At 38.3% G+C, this 15,575-nt stretch overlaps 1 protein-coding gene across 1 annotated transcript in view; it reads right to left on the reverse strand.

Annotated features, from left to right (window-relative positions):
- Nucleotides 1-2,027: 2,027 nt before the first annotated feature.
- The window catches only part of NAMPT (nicotinamide phosphoribosyltransferase), a 65,580-nt gene continuing 52,032 nt past the window's right edge, over nucleotides 2,028-15,575 (reverse strand). The window contains exons 6-11 of the mRNA XM_009883548.1: nucleotides 15,142-15,278; nucleotides 12,897-13,122; nucleotides 11,606-11,725; nucleotides 6,149-6,289; nucleotides 5,858-5,992; nucleotides 2,028-4,118 (exon numbers count right to left, since the gene is read on the reverse strand). Of these exons, the coding sequence (XP_009881850.1) occupies nucleotides 4,005-4,118; nucleotides 5,858-5,992; nucleotides 6,149-6,289; nucleotides 11,606-11,725; nucleotides 12,897-13,122; nucleotides 15,142-15,278 (873 nt within the window). The 3' untranslated portion in view covers nucleotides 2,028-4,004. The remainder of the gene's footprint in view (nucleotides 4,119-5,857; nucleotides 5,993-6,148; nucleotides 6,290-11,605; nucleotides 11,726-12,896; nucleotides 13,123-15,141; nucleotides 15,279-15,575) is intronic.

A 15,575-nucleotide genomic window follows, 5' to 3' on the forward strand; every position in this document is an offset into this window, starting at 1 on the left:
TTATTTAGAAGGCATGCAGCTCTCCACATAAGGTGTCTCTATCCACCAGGTTTAAAAGAAGAGGAACATTTTTCACTCGAGTGTTTACAAATTCCACAGAAAAGGTGTGCACTTACAGGACCCTGATGGGGCTCTCATGGACAAAAAACCCCATACGTTACCAGGTAGAGATGCAATTACCATTGGTCAAATGCAGCCTCACAGTTCCTGCCTCGAGCAGCTCAGCACTGATACTATTTTACTTATTACAGTAGAATCAGAGAATATAGGAAGAGACACATTTGTGAGTCCCTTGCCTTCTCCTACACAGTCTGATGCCTCCTTTGGGTGACGACCAGGAGCCCACCACTCTACGCTCACCATTAATAATCATTTTTAATGTGCACAAAGGCTGACAAGAGTGAGAAAAGCTGGAGTGTTGCAGCTGGAGGACTTTACCAGCATGGAAAGGAGGAGGAAGAGGTGTGCCTAACACTTAGGCTGTGCATGTTCTCTGTAAAGATAACATAACAGAGACTTTAAATTCAAGTGCTAAAAGGGCATTATTGTAGGCTACAGGAGCCTCTTTTTACACTACAGTATGACTTGAAGGGACCAGCAACAAATGATGGTAAATCTTTACAGTATGTGCCTTATATACCCATTCTAACAGCATCTGTGCTTATAAGGTACCCTCTGCAATTTTAAGTTATGTAGGAGTTAAAAGTGTAACTTCTTCCAATTATGAAAATCCTGTCCAAAGGGACAGGAGATGTTCTCTCTGTTGGAGAGCTGACATTATTTTTTTTGACAGATACTGAAGTGAACTGAAGGCTGCAACATCTTTAACTTGCATTTTTAGTAGCTTTAGAGGTCAAAATTAAATAATGAATCTTTGTTTGAGAAAGGATTATGTGAAATATAAATAGAGGATAATTTCTTCTATCAAATCCAATTACAAGTGCTTGATTTTTAAGCACAAACACACAAGATGCTAAGGCACAGATGTGCTCATGCCCTAAAAAACACCTTCTTCTCAAGAGCCAAGCTGACTGTAAATTCAATCACTTAACCACAAACAGCATGCAAGCCAGCTGAGCGGCTCTCCTGCAGAGGACTAATGGCAGCACAGCTATGCTCCAGTCTGTGTTTGGCAACAAAAGCACAAGAATGAAATCTGATGCCCAACATCACAACTTGAAGACACAGTCAAATGGCTATTATTTTCACTGCCAGAACTAAACTTTATTTCCATGTGTATTACATACTGGTATTTGATGCCAAGTACATTAAAATTACTTTAACAGAGGATTTAAGTGAGGAATATTTATTCTTCACTAAACAGGTTAAGAAGGAATGTAAAAACCTAAGAAAAAACTGTTTAAGCTTTGTCTTGATTTTGGCAAACCAAACAGTTACATACTCTTCTGTTCTCTCCTCAGATCTTTCAAAGTACCCAAAAAGCATCTTATCATAATCATGCAGCTCAAGAAAAAAAAAGTCTTATAAAACCCATTTCTTATGCTAAATATGGTTACAAATAATATTAACACAAAAATCCCAATTTCTATTTTTAAATACAAATACTGTATTATATTATGAAATGGGGATAATTAAAATATATCAATGACTACAAACCTAGTAATTTAAAGCAAACTTAAACATGCTGTTTGCTTTCATGTGGAAGAATTAGGATATTGTATGGTTCAAGCACTGCAGTAATTTCTGTCCCGACTCCTTGATGCCCAGAATGTCAAACCGCCAAACACAAAGAGACATGTATTCGGGTCTGAATAGCACCAGGTGGTTTTTTGCCCCCCTCCCCCCCCCCCTTTAAAGATATTAACATTTAATAAAATGAGTGACATGACAACCGTCCAGAAGTGACATGCACAAGTAGACAATTTGCTTCAAGTCTCCAACTAATAAGCTAGAAGTTTTAGACAATACGAACAATTACTAATGTATTTCATGGTACGGAAGAAAACAGTGCTTCCACAGTATATCCTCAGTTCTCAAGTACAAAAATATCAGTTATGGGTAGTCAATAGTTATCAAAATTTTTATTGGTACAGAATGAAAGCAGCATTTACTTTATTGTTTTTTTTTAAACCATACATCATAAAATTCCCTAGTACACATGTGGAGGAGTGAAATAGGCTCTGTACTATTTACCTGCTACTGATCCTAGGTCCAGATTTAAAACCTTTCCTGGCCAAATACAAACAATATCATTAATAGCAAAGGGAAGGCAGTTCCTCAGTGTGAAAGGTCAGCATTTAGAGTCTTACTAAATCACTATTTCTGAAACAATACATCACTTAAATGTATAATTACATACACTACAAGTGGAAAACAAGTTTTTATTAACAAGAACTATTGAGACTGGGCATAAATGTCTTAACCACAAACTCTGAAAGTATTACGGGTGCTTTGATGTGGCCCTTTTTGGCGAGAGAATAAGAACAATGAAGTATGGCTTTTCAATCTGCCTTTAAAAGCATGTTTTATAAAATTTTGCAGTCTTAAATTACTTTAAAGGACCCCTAACATTTTTCTGTAACATCATTTACAAATTAGAAGCCTCAACTACGTCAGTATATTGGCTGATGGCCGATTATCAGCATAACACAGGAGCCGTTTACTTTTGCTGTTGTTTTTTGTTTTTAAGTAAGGGAGGTACTTTTCTAGTGAGAGCCATCCTACAGTACTATCATACATTTCAGAGGTTACTACATAGCTTCTCAAATAAAATCCTCAACAGTTTTGTCTTCCAGCAGATATTCAAATCAAGCATATGCAGAGAGCAAATACAATCAAGTGTAGACAGTTCCAAAGTCTCTCTCAAACATACTGTTTTAGTTCCCCTCTGCAAAATAAAAGCCCCTCCTCACCCCAGTGAGACGGGGCGAGAAGGGGAAACAGGTCTGCCATTCATGTAGGAGTTTGGCTAGCATAAAGTTTTATTAAAGTTGTTAACAAAAATATTTAAACATTTTTACAATTTAACATCCAGTCTGACAAAAGGCAAATCAATGAAAAAAATACAAAAAAGTAAAAAAGTGCACTACCCAGTCCAGTATTTTGCTTTAAAGTCATGTCACTTACAGTATATGAAAAATAAACCCAGAAGTGTAATTACTTTAAAATACACCGCTTCCATATTTCAGTATTTTACACATATATTCTATAGTGGAAGAGGAGATCTCTTAAAAACTTTACTCTTAAAATATTGAGGTGCATATGCCAAGTGGGATAGACTTGGCAAGTTAAGTTGCAGTAGAGAATCCTTTCAAATTTGGCATTTCGTTTACATACCCTACTGTGCCAGCAAGGTCTGTAGTACCTAAACCTTCTAGTAAGAACAGTAATTTTCTTTAATGCAGATTTACTAATACAGACAACTACAAGAAACGGTGAGGTCAGCAATTCTATGGGATCTTAAGGAGAGTCCTCATTTAGTCGTCAAATGGTACAATGTCACAACAAACTTTAAGGCCATGTTTTATTTGCTGATTAATGGACAAAAGGCAATGGATTTCCCCCCCACCAAATATTTTCTTGAAAGTCTGTGCTCATAAAAATCATGAAAAGTTGGAAAGACTTAATTATTGAAACTTTAAATATATTTTACACAATCTTGTTTGTACAAAAATACAAGTTAAATATAAACATAAAGCAATTATGATAATTTTATGTAAATCCATTTTGTGATATTCTGTTATATATAAAAAAGTTTCTCAGCTCTGTCTTATTTGTGAAAAGATCAATACCAGATTGAATCACTACTGGCAAAGGGCCCTAAAAAGCACACTTTAGCATTAAATATGTTTTACAATGTAAGTACCATTTCCTGATTTCATCTTTTCTAAAGACTGGCAAAAGATAGGGCAGTATGTCCATAAACCAACAAATAATTTGGCTACAATGTCATAAAACACAAACACACAGATCTGTACAATAAACCCAGTAGCTATGCAGTACGTACTTGTTACACACACACGTACACAGACATGGAATGGAACTTAGTGAGACGCCACTTCTAGTTCACTGTTCTTCAGCCTGGCATTTTGTCTTACTTCATCAAATGAATATGACTTCGTTACCTTTCCATTCTTAAATACTGTATGAAGGAGATCCTGCAAGAAACACCGCCATGTGAGTGATTCGGCAAATGAACAAACAACACAGGTTGCGCAAACTCACAAGCGAGCGCCCCAATCAAGCCTGGTAAGACTAGAGCTTTAGACTGTCAAGATACCAAATCTTTACAGAGCTTCTCCTGACACCTCTCACTAACGGTTAGGCATAAGAAAGGATTTAGGCCATCCTGTCCACAGACAGAAGCTTTATGCTGAGTAGTCTCTAAAGCGAGTTGTCCACATCTGGCCAAAGCCAAAAAACCACACCTGCTAAATACATCCTGCTAGAGCAGCCAGTAAGAAAGGAGATGCTCCATCAATTAAATGCAGTTCAATAACAGAAGTTTAAATGAAGTCTTTATTTCTTCTAGAGCAACTATGAAAAAAAAAATTTAAAAAATTCTCTCTTCACAGTCCCCTTTGCACATATATTTTGTAAAACAGCATATCAAGAAGTGCTTGCAAATGGCACACAAAGAGCAGCAAGCACAGCTTTGTATAGAAAGGTCAGCACAAAAGCAACAATGAGCAATTGCTATACTTGATGAGCTACTGCAAGGATCTGTGGTTTTAGGGGAGTGGGGCAACAAAAGAGGACATTTTCCTGTCCTTTCCCAGGGAGCCCCACAACCTGTACCACACAGATAACCCTCTCTAATATTCCAGGACAGAAAATTTCTTAATAAATTATTTCACTTGTCAAAAACAAAGGAGCCTAATTTCAGAGCCAAAGTCTTGTGATTTGTTTTGAAGAGATTTCTCATCATTAGGTCCCTCTCTCTCTACGCATACATTAATGTTCATCACAAACATACATACATGCATGCATGCATACATGTGTAACTTTGAAAGTCTTTTTTTCTTAAGATCTTTGCATTTAGAGCACATTATTTACAATGTATATAACCGTTTGGTTTCTGTCTTGAAATTTCTCGGAAAAATCTGTTTTATGCTTACTGTTGCATGAAACAGTATGCCTAGCAGTACCCCTCTGGCTAGTAGCACAGATCTGTGCTGCTGTACACCAGAAAACTAAAGAAACTTCCAGCTCCTAAAGGCTGAAGAGCAATTCGATAACTTATTTTCAATCCTCTTAATTCAGGAAGAGACTCAACATGCAGTTATACATTTCACTGCTTGCACACAGAAGACATAAGATATAATCAAACTGAAAGCCCGAGACTGGCATAACAGTTGTGCTTATTTTAGTGAAAAACCGTTTAATTTTGCAATTGTAAAGAATTAACAGGGAAACTGAATTCCTGTTTTAAATTTTGAAAACTGGGCAACTACTCCACACACAGAGCATTAACACCTGAAGGAGCAATTTAAAAATCTCAATGGGGAAGTAGAAACAAATTTTAGTTGCATCTACCCCTCTCCCACCTCCAACTCAGGTCACTACTCAATTGTGCAATATAGCCCATACAAGACTACTCGACTAGCATATATTCTGCAACATTGCTGCTTTTTCCCCAAAACTAATGTCTCAATGTTCTATTGTTTCTGAATACAAACAAAAGAGAAAGATCTCTGATTGTAAAGCCTGAACAATTCTACTGGCATTCTACCAATCTGCTATTACTCAATTTGGCACTGGGGGCACTTCTGAGGTAATAAGATGGGAGTTGAACAAAAAGACAGTAAAAAATAACTTAATTTCAGAATTTATAACCTGCTTTTTCTCAGTCTATTTTTGCATGAAGAATGATGTAATAAATTTTGAAAATCCATACCTGTCCATACTCTTCAAGATCTCCCTTGCCTTCTTCAAGCGTCACATAATCTCCAGCAGGTGTCCTATGCAATGACAGTCTGCCTTTCTTTGACCTTTTGTTTGGATCAGCAACCGGATCCTTGAAGACATTTACCTAAAATGAAAAAAGTTTGGGTTTTTTTCCCCCCCCGAAGAAAAAGGATTTGTGGGGCTTCTCAATGGTGGTAAAGCACCAGGAAATGTCAAACAGGTTTTCAAGCAGGAGGGACACTGTTGAAAACATAACGGTAGAAGTAGTACAAAGACATACCCCGAGACCGTTGGTCACCACGTAACTACATTTGAAGGAACAGTTTAAGAGATCTCTGGTTAGTTTCTGCAACAAAGCTCCACCAGATCCAAAGGCAATATTCTCAATACTCCATTTATTCTTCTTCATTCCCTCCACAATCTAATTAAAAAAAAAAATCATGATGGAGCATACTTTTAGGCCATGCCATTTTCCCATAAAAATATTATACTACTTAAACAAGATGCTTTTACAGACAATTAAACCAACTAACATTCAGTTTCCAGGAGATATATGTAACAATTCTGTCAATACTTGGCACGCTGTTTGCATTTTTATTTGCGAATCCAGCATGGACTAATTATAGAAAGTTTTTGCTGTAAAACTATTATCATGCCAGCACGTATACTTCCCAAACTAGGGTAGCACAGTAATGCAATGCCCATTCAGAGCTCTAAAGAAAACAAGAGACTTCATGGGAGTATTTCAGAGCCTTCCGATTTCTTGGAATTATGGGAAGACCTCAAAGCATAGCATGTACCCTGAAACAAAGCAGTCTTCTTGCTCATTAACTCCAGAAAGTTATTACCCGCTTTGACCAATGACTTCAACAGAGCAGTTCTCCTGAAAATCACATTGACTAGAATCACATTAGCAACTTTGAAGATGGGAAATGGAAATACATAAAGCTGCTCAAATTTTGCTTTGCCACCTTCTCAGGCAGGTACAGATCAATGTGAACTGCACTGCCAAAACAGTCAAGTTAAAACTTGCTATATATCATTTCCTCACACCCTCATTCTATCCAGACAAACATGACATCCTCTAGCCTGGAGTAATGGGTGCTGGTTTAGTCATGCTCATAAATGGCCAAGATTTCTTTCCCTGACCTGTTACCCTTATGACAGCCTGAAAAGATGGTTACAGCCCTAATAAGAGAGCGTTTGAACTCCTATCTCCTAACCATTTTACTAACAAAAGTGGGCGAGAAAACTTCATAGTGGATGAAATAGCAAAATCCCATCCATACAGAAAAAGGGAAGGTGACAAGCGGAAGGACATAATCCATGGGTAACAGTGCAGAGTTTCAAAAATCTACATCATCAGAAATCTGTTAATCTTCTGTGCAGTCTCAGCCTCCTGCATCAAAAAGAAATGCCAGACTAACACCAAACAGGAATGTTTCGGGAGCTACTGACGTCAAGCCACTTTTTTTTTTTTTTAAGAGACAGCTAAGGCAAAATTTCAGTTTTATGAGAAAAAAAAAGAAAAAGAGACGATTCCAACTTCAGACAGTGGCAAATGTGTAGCTAACAGAGGCGCATACTAGTATTTTGTTTATCCACGTAGCCACATGCAGACTGTCTCTTCGCAGATACTCTCAAAGTCCAAATGCCTGACAGAGGCCAACCAACAGGAGGGGTGGACTTCAGAGCCATAACCTTTTAGAAGGTATGCTCTGAACACATTCCAACTACATTTTTAGCAGAGATTTCCCTAGTAGAGATCTCATCAGTGAGTCTCCATCTTTCTAATGGTACCAGCTTACTCAGCCTCATCCAAGAAGCCAAGTGAAACAAATCTCAGGTGTTACCACCATGACTTTCACTTAAGGGAACCCTTGAGAAGCTCTGTATCCTGAACAAATACCCCCTCAATATGTACAATCCTGTGGATTTTAGCAGTAGTCATCATATCCTTTCAGACAGTGACCATGCACAAAAGGATTCCCTATTTTCAGGTGATTAGGTTCTCCTGGAAGCAGTTAAAAGGGGTACCCAGGCAGAATAAAGGATTGAAATGAATAAAGTTCTCCCTTAAGCACCTCAGAAGTAACTGAAAACAACAAAGAAAGTGTAAGAAAAGGGATTTTGCATACCTGCTCCTTAAGCATAAAGCCCAATAGTACTATAAGAAATCAGCCTTGACTGGGCCTGGATACGGACTCAGCTTATCTACACTGTCTTTTGAAAAGGCAAATGTTCTGATCAAGTTCTGTTCAGACGCTGACCAAGCCTGAAGCCATGTGAACTGTTGCCCACGCCTGAGCCAACATATTCTACTCCTTTCCTTACTGAGTTTCATAGATCACATCCGACATTGAACTCGCTTGAACATGCCTGCAAGATGTAGCACTAACTACCTGGTATAAACAACATCCTACAAAAGCACATGATTAGACTTCACGTTCACTGACATTTGTAGGGTAACAGATGCTAGTACAAGTAGAGCATAGCTGGGCCATGGCCGTTCAACCTTCTTGCCTGGGCGAGAAGCGTGAACCCCCTTTCAGCTCATGTTCCTGCTCTCATCTACAGAGGGGTTTGTTCATCTTGTGCCACAGGCACAACTCCTCACTTACCTTGGGTGAAGAACTGGCTTCCACCTTTCCACGCTCTCCCAAGGGATTTCCTTACTCAGACTGATCTTTGGCTGGTGAGGGGTGGAAGGGAAGGGAAATCGAGACTAAGTTGAGAGACAGCTCTGACTCTACCAGTGACCCACAGCAGAGGCCCAGATAACAGCTTCCTTAGGTGTGGGGAAGAGATGGCAAACAGCAGCAGTAGTAGGGAAGAAAATGGGGAGATCTGAAACAACTGAATCCTCCCCCCAAAGGAAAACAATACAGAAGAATTTGTCTCACATTTTCAAACCTATACAGGGAGAACAGTTCAGGTGTCAAGGTTCTGACCAGCTTCCTCTGACCATTATGAGCATGATTAATCTATCAACTGTGACTCCAGATTAGAGGACTTTCTCTGTATAAAAATTTAAAGACATCTGGAAATTGAATGTTCAAAGAAAATCCTTTGAAAGTGTAGTATATTGTGGAGTTAGCAGATTGGAATGATTTTAAAAAGTGAAAATGCTAGAAGAAAGTCAGAAAAGGTTCCTTACCTGTTCTACCAGCATCCCCTATTAAAACAAAGAATTTTAAAATCCAGTTTATACTCTGAGTTGTTTTCTATATTGTTGTTTCAGCTAGTTTGGATAGTTAAATGAGACTGATCAGTCACTACTCATTCTAGATTTTCCTATTGTACCCATTACCTTTCATCTGATCCATGACAATAAATTACACCTAGATTCTAAGGCTGATATGGAATAATTAGAATAATCACTTGCATAGGGTCTAAGAAGGGGGGCTGAAAGATGGCCACAACAATACATTCATACTTATTCATGTAAACTCCTTTTTGAAAAGGTGGGGTTAGTTTTGGGTTGTGGGTTGGGTTTTTTTTTGTTTGTTTTTGGTTCATGGTTTGTTGGTTTTTTTTTTCGTTTTGTTTTTGAACAGCAAGCTATTGCCCAGTCTTCCAAAAGTCAGCACAGACACATTGGTTTTGCCAAAATAAGAGGATAAAGAAATCCATGAAATTTGAACATGATTAAATTTGGGCTGCAAGTTCATGCTGTTTTTTTTTTTTTTTTTTTTCCTCCACCATAACTTGCTGTTGTCATTTGAGAATTGTCTCTTTCCTTCCTTCCTGTATCTCCCAGCTCAAAAAAAAGTTTATTTTCTCTCCTATATTGTGCTGGTGAGTACTGGCCCCCTTTTTGGGTCAATTTAATTCACTAAACAAAAAAATTGGTCACTTTTGGCTGAGTTAGTTTGCTACTACATGTGTGGGCTAAATTAGTTCAATGACCCAAGCTGACAAGAGGTGCACAGCAAGATTAGAGTCAGGAAGAGATAAGGTGGCCACTAGGCAGCAGTGAGTTATGTTTGCTCTGTAAGTTTTGTGGAACTGGAGCTTCAACTCCCTTCTACTACACAGAAATAGACTTTTCCTCACAATCACTTACAGTTTGACGAGCAAAATATGTGAATAGGCAGATCATCTGAACAAAGAATTGCTCTTTCTGCCTCTTACCTTCTCCCATTAGCTGCTGGAATTATTTTCCTGCTCTACTTAGAACTTGGAGAGCAGTGCATTTTTTTTTTTCCTCTAATGTAAAATATTAAAGCTAGTATTGAAAATATTTAATTAAAATTGATGCTATAGGTGCATCCTTGAATTTTATCCAGTACAACTTACAGAAAGCAACCTTTGAGTTCCTTACAAATAAGAATTAATAGTCCAGTTTCTTTCCTGTCATGACTCATGAAAATATCAACCACAATGTACTTTGCCTGACACAGGCATCAGTCCTGTTAAATGGTTATTGAGAACACGCAGAAGTTTATTTAAAAAAAAAAGTCTCTTCTCCTAGTATCTAACAATAAGGCTTTCTTTCCAGCTATTAACCTCTCATGTTTGTGCCCTGTTAAGTGCATTAACACAGTTGTATATTTTCAAAAAGCCACATGGGACAAAAAATAAAATAAAATTTGCTTTAAAGGCTATTGGAGGAGGAGCAAAACTGCAGTGCACAACTGCACTACAGTTGGCATAGGTAACAATCTCAATATTAACTGCTCTCTAAAGATCTGAGTGACAAATTTGAGTTCTGTCGCTGAGGTTCACATTGTGTGCCCATGTTAGATGCTCAGATAGTTTCAGAGTAGCTAAAAACCAAGCATGATGTCTTTCCTGCTCCTTATTTTGAGGAGCAGCAAAAGTCCAAAAGTCAACTTCAATTAAGAAGAATCTAAGGATGTCTCAATCTAGAAAGCTAAAGACAAGCATCAATAAAATCAAGTAAAATTAATCTTAAATTTATTCAACTTATTTCTTGTTTTGAACTGTTAATACAGCTGAAGATGAATAATCCAGGACAAACCTGATAAAGTCAAGTTCTCCTCCTTTTACATGCACCTTGGCATCTGTAGTTACTGCAGTCTGTACCTTCGTAATCACATTATATTACCTAGTATCTCCATCTACTGAATAGTGGTGAATTTGTAACTAGTTTCAAGCATGCAGCATCTACTAAATAACCAATTTTTGTCTTGATTAAATTGTACTTTTAACTCAGACTATGGACTGATCTGTTAAACATATTTTCTGGGCTTTCAACAATCCTTATTCTACCAGTTGCCAAATCAATGAACTCACTTCCATTACTCTTGTTTTTAAAAAGTCTCCCTCAAAGCTATACCTTCAATATTTGAGTGCAAGCATACTTCAGATGGTACATAACTAATGAGCCAAACCAGTTAGTTACTACGATTGCTATAGCACAGCAATCATGCAGCGCGCCTTAGATATCAATGAAAGGACCAAACACTGCCAGATTTTGATCTGAATGAGACTTGACAAGCAGGATAAAAGCAAACAAAAGGAGAGACAGTGGGAGAAGAAGGGTTACAACAGGAGGATTAAGAAATGCCCTTTTTTTTTTTTGGCACCTTAATAATTCCCTGTGGAGTTTCAATGAATTTGTTTTACACATCAGGATATCACTGCCACTGTCTGCAATGAAGGGTAGGGTGGGGTCAGCAGAGAAGCTGCAACAACTGACTAGTCCTAACAGAATCCAGATTAAATATCAACATCGCCGGTGTCACCCTGACACCCAAACAGGATCTCATACCTCTTGCAATGTATTGATATCCACACCATCTCCTTGAATTACTCTGAGGTACGGTGGCAGCAGCTTGTAGCCTTTTGAGTTCTCTGTAATGGGAAACTTCTTCCCTAAAATCTCCAAAACCTATTGAAAAGAAAAGGGAGACAGTTCAAAATGAAAATAAAAACCTGCCGTTCCAATAAAGAAACACAATTTCTACATTTGAATCATGCTCTGAAAAAAATAGTTCCATAAATATACCCACATATCCTTCTCTAAATCTACCCACATAGGCCCACAAACAAAAGGTACGCCAGGCACTGTGGTGGAACCCATTAGACTAAAGCAGTCATAGCCACATGCCCTTTATGAACTTGTACCCGAGAGCTTTCTCTTTGGTTGCTGCAAGTTTTTGTTATTAAATGTGTCAACTGAAGATTCTGCTTTTCTCTTGACCCCCCCCCCTTAAAAGGGTGGATGAGGCTTTCAGTTTTCTGCAATTTGGATAGCCACCAATAATTAAAATGAAACACTTCAGTTAGGAGTTTTTCTAATCACCTCTGATAAAGATTATTCAAAGTTCCTATTTGTGATATGTCACTTGTCCCAAAGGGGGGGGAAAAAAAAGCATTAAAGCTGTATGGATCTAATCTGATCGACTATACCAACAAAACTAAAATCTGCCCTACCTTCTTGTAGGTAACAGTGCTGACAGTGCTGACAGCCACTCAACACTTGAGGTATCAACAGCTTTTATTGTAGAACTGCAACAGCCATTACACTCTCTAAAGAGCTACAAGGCCAGCAGCGCTTTTCAACTTGGGAGGTTGTGTGCCACTGACTTAAATGCACATCTTACAAAAGGAAGAAGACTGCTAAACTTGTATTTGTAGCATAAAACAGTGAATTACTTTAATACAGGACATCAAGATACCTAAACTTGGTGGTAAGACGTCTGATCAGCCTGGCATTTAATGCTCAAGTTGTTTCCCATTTTATTTGTTATTAAGTGATGAAAGACTTCTCTTTATAGAATCATTCCAGCATCATTAGACCAGCAAAACTGGTAGCTTCACGAACAGTATTCCAGAATGGGTTTGATAAAAAAAAATTAAACTGTTCAGACTGCAAAAGAGTTCGCATATCTATACTGAAAGGTGGTAAATGTTTAGATTTTTCATGGGGTCCGAATCGTCCAGCATCAGCTATATACTATGCATACCAAGTTAGAGCATTATGTTTCCTGTTTGTTAGCCGGTCATTACAAAATTGCCCTTCCCAATCTTGTATATAAATGACTTCAAGAAAGGATTACCTTTAAAACAGTGTCGAGGGGATTCCCAGAATCCGGTCTAATAATAAGTGGTGCCTCTGGACTTCGGGCTTCAATTATATGCCTTAAGTCATCACCCCATATTTTTTCACAAGCATTGTAAATGTCGTAGCTGTCACTAACCACAGATACAGGCACTGAAGAAAACTGTGTCACTATGTGTTCAAAAGCATCTTTTTCATGATCTTTCCCCCAAGCTGTTATGGTACTGTAAAGTCAATTGAAAAATCCACATTAGAGCAGCAATTATATGTTAAGTCACACATTCTGTATTTCCTACCAGTAACAGTTCAAGGTAATAGCAGGCAATATAATTACAACACAGCATAAACTACGTGCTTGTCAGCTCTGTGTTGCATGGATACTAAATATACTATATACTAAATAAACAGCCCTCTGGATTCATCTTTGGCAACTCAGACAAACACTTGACACATGAAACTTCTTTCACATGTAAAAATTATTTTATTTGACACTTGCGAGAGAGTTTCTCTTAAATCTGAAATTCAAACAGTTAGGGAACTACAGATGCAAGAACAGAACATCTGCTCTGGCAACTTCAGACTACAAGATGGGAAGTAGAGAACTAGCAGCATATGTTAGAAAAATCTTAGAAGAAAACAATTTCTTTTCTTTTTTTAATAGTGATTTAAAATCATTATGCTCACTCATACATTCTTCTAGAGGAACCTCAAGGCATTACCCTTGGTACAAGGGTACAGGCAAGCAAACCAGAGCTGCTGAGAGGTAATAAGTTATTGAATGCCAGTTGATCTGCAGCGGCTGTCACAGACCAGCTGACATAACTGACTTCAGTAACTTGTGTGTGAACACCTCAAAATACCCACATGCAAAGCGTGGGTGTGCAGCAAGAGCTAGTGGGCATTGAATTTCTACCATAAAATGCTAGCATTAGCTTCTGTACGGACAAGCCCCAGATCACACTAGTGAAGAGATAAAAACAAAATTTGTTTCAAAGTGTTTGGGGCAGTGCAACCCTGGTGGCACGCTAGAGGCAAGCACCACGCTCACAGCACAGCCTCACATCGGAGGTTGTGGAACAGCACAACGATTCTGGAAAAATATAGGTCTCTTGCATTAAGACCCTTTTTGTGTGTCAACTTGGAAAGGGTGAGTGCAGTCTGCATTTGGCAATGCCAACTTTGACTAGGGCAGTTTAAGCTGTCTGCTCTCATACCACCATCTCAATATGCTGGGCAAGAGACACTTGCTTGTTTGTGACTCTATGTGTTTGCCTTCACTACAAAGAATTTTATAGTTGTTTGGTCCACCAGATTTTTAATTACATATTAATATTAAGCTAAGGGAAGACACTTCAGAAAAAAAACGTCACTTCTACTAATCAAGCAGGTCAGAGCTACAGCACAGAACAGCACTACAGCAATGGTCCGAAAAGTTGTATGAAGCAGTGTTTGTTCACCACCCCATGGTGGTAATGATCACCACCCTATTAGGACTATTCATGTAAGCCTTTCCATTGTCCACCTTGCAATTCTAAGTGAAAATATTCACTACTCAAAAGCACTAGGGTTTGCAGTCTACAAGAAAAAAGCAACTGTCCCTTCCCTTCTATTCTGCTTATTTCAGAATGCAGACATACAAGTGAAATCAAAGGATTTGCATTCACTCCTGATCTCGTACAGGATTCTGTTATAAAAAGTGAGAAGTCTTCAACTCAAATGCCTGTCTGAGACCAGTTCCTTACTCTCAAAAACTCATTCACATTTCTTAGTAAGGTACCATTGGCTGAATTAGTTGTGCTGATGGAAGCTTTAGAGCAACTGCCTCTTCTGGACGGAGAACATGATCTGGGAGAGTCCAGAACTGCAACTTACATGGTTTTTCATTTTATGTTTAAAACAAAAATTGAAGTTCATAACATGAATCCTCAATATCTACTTTCACCTGCAAGCCTTCAAGTCCATTCTAAAAAGAATCATCCAAATTTACTTAGACACCAATAAGGTTGTAGTTAAAAAAACATTTAAAACACACTTATAGTTAAGAGCAACGATGCCACTGTTGAGTCCCTAGAACATACAGAGTCATCAGTATTGAACTTCAGCCTCAACAGCTGGATCTGTCATGGCTAATACTGTGTGATGTAAGTGAAACAGCTTGATATTTCTGGATACAGAGACAGATAAGAAAGAGTTACATTTTGTTAAGCTATTTTTAAAAAGGTTTTAATAGCCTGATATCTTACCTGTGTTCAGCAGCTGGAACAGAATATCCTGGAACCGGATCTTTTGTACCGTAGTACTTTTTAATTAATGCAATTCCTGCTACAGTGTCTGTTCCTTTGAAGTTCACCAAATGAGCTGAAGCTCCTATTCCTGCAGTCTGAAAAAGATGCAACTTTCCGGTGCCACGCCAAATACAGAAGCCTAAATCCTGCCACTGCCTAGCACTAGTTTGTAACAGCAAAACTCCAACTCAGTTCCTGTTTCACCAATACCTTCTTCATGCATCTACACAGGAAAGACAGCTTCCATATAGAAAAAGGCTCTCCCAGGCTCGTGCTCACAGTTCAGACACGTACCCACCCCGCTCCACACCAGTCCAAACAGTGCTCTATGCAGTCACAATTTCACTGCTGAACAGGGACACAATCATTAACAGATACATGCTACAATCCTT

The sequence above is a fragment of the Charadrius vociferus genome, unplaced genomic scaffold, assembly GCF_000708025.1.
Source record: "Charadrius vociferus isolate BGI_N301 unplaced genomic scaffold, ASM70802v2 scaffold704, whole genome shotgun sequence".
Lineage (NCBI taxonomy): Eukaryota > Metazoa > Chordata > Aves > Charadriiformes > Charadriidae > Charadrius > Charadrius vociferus.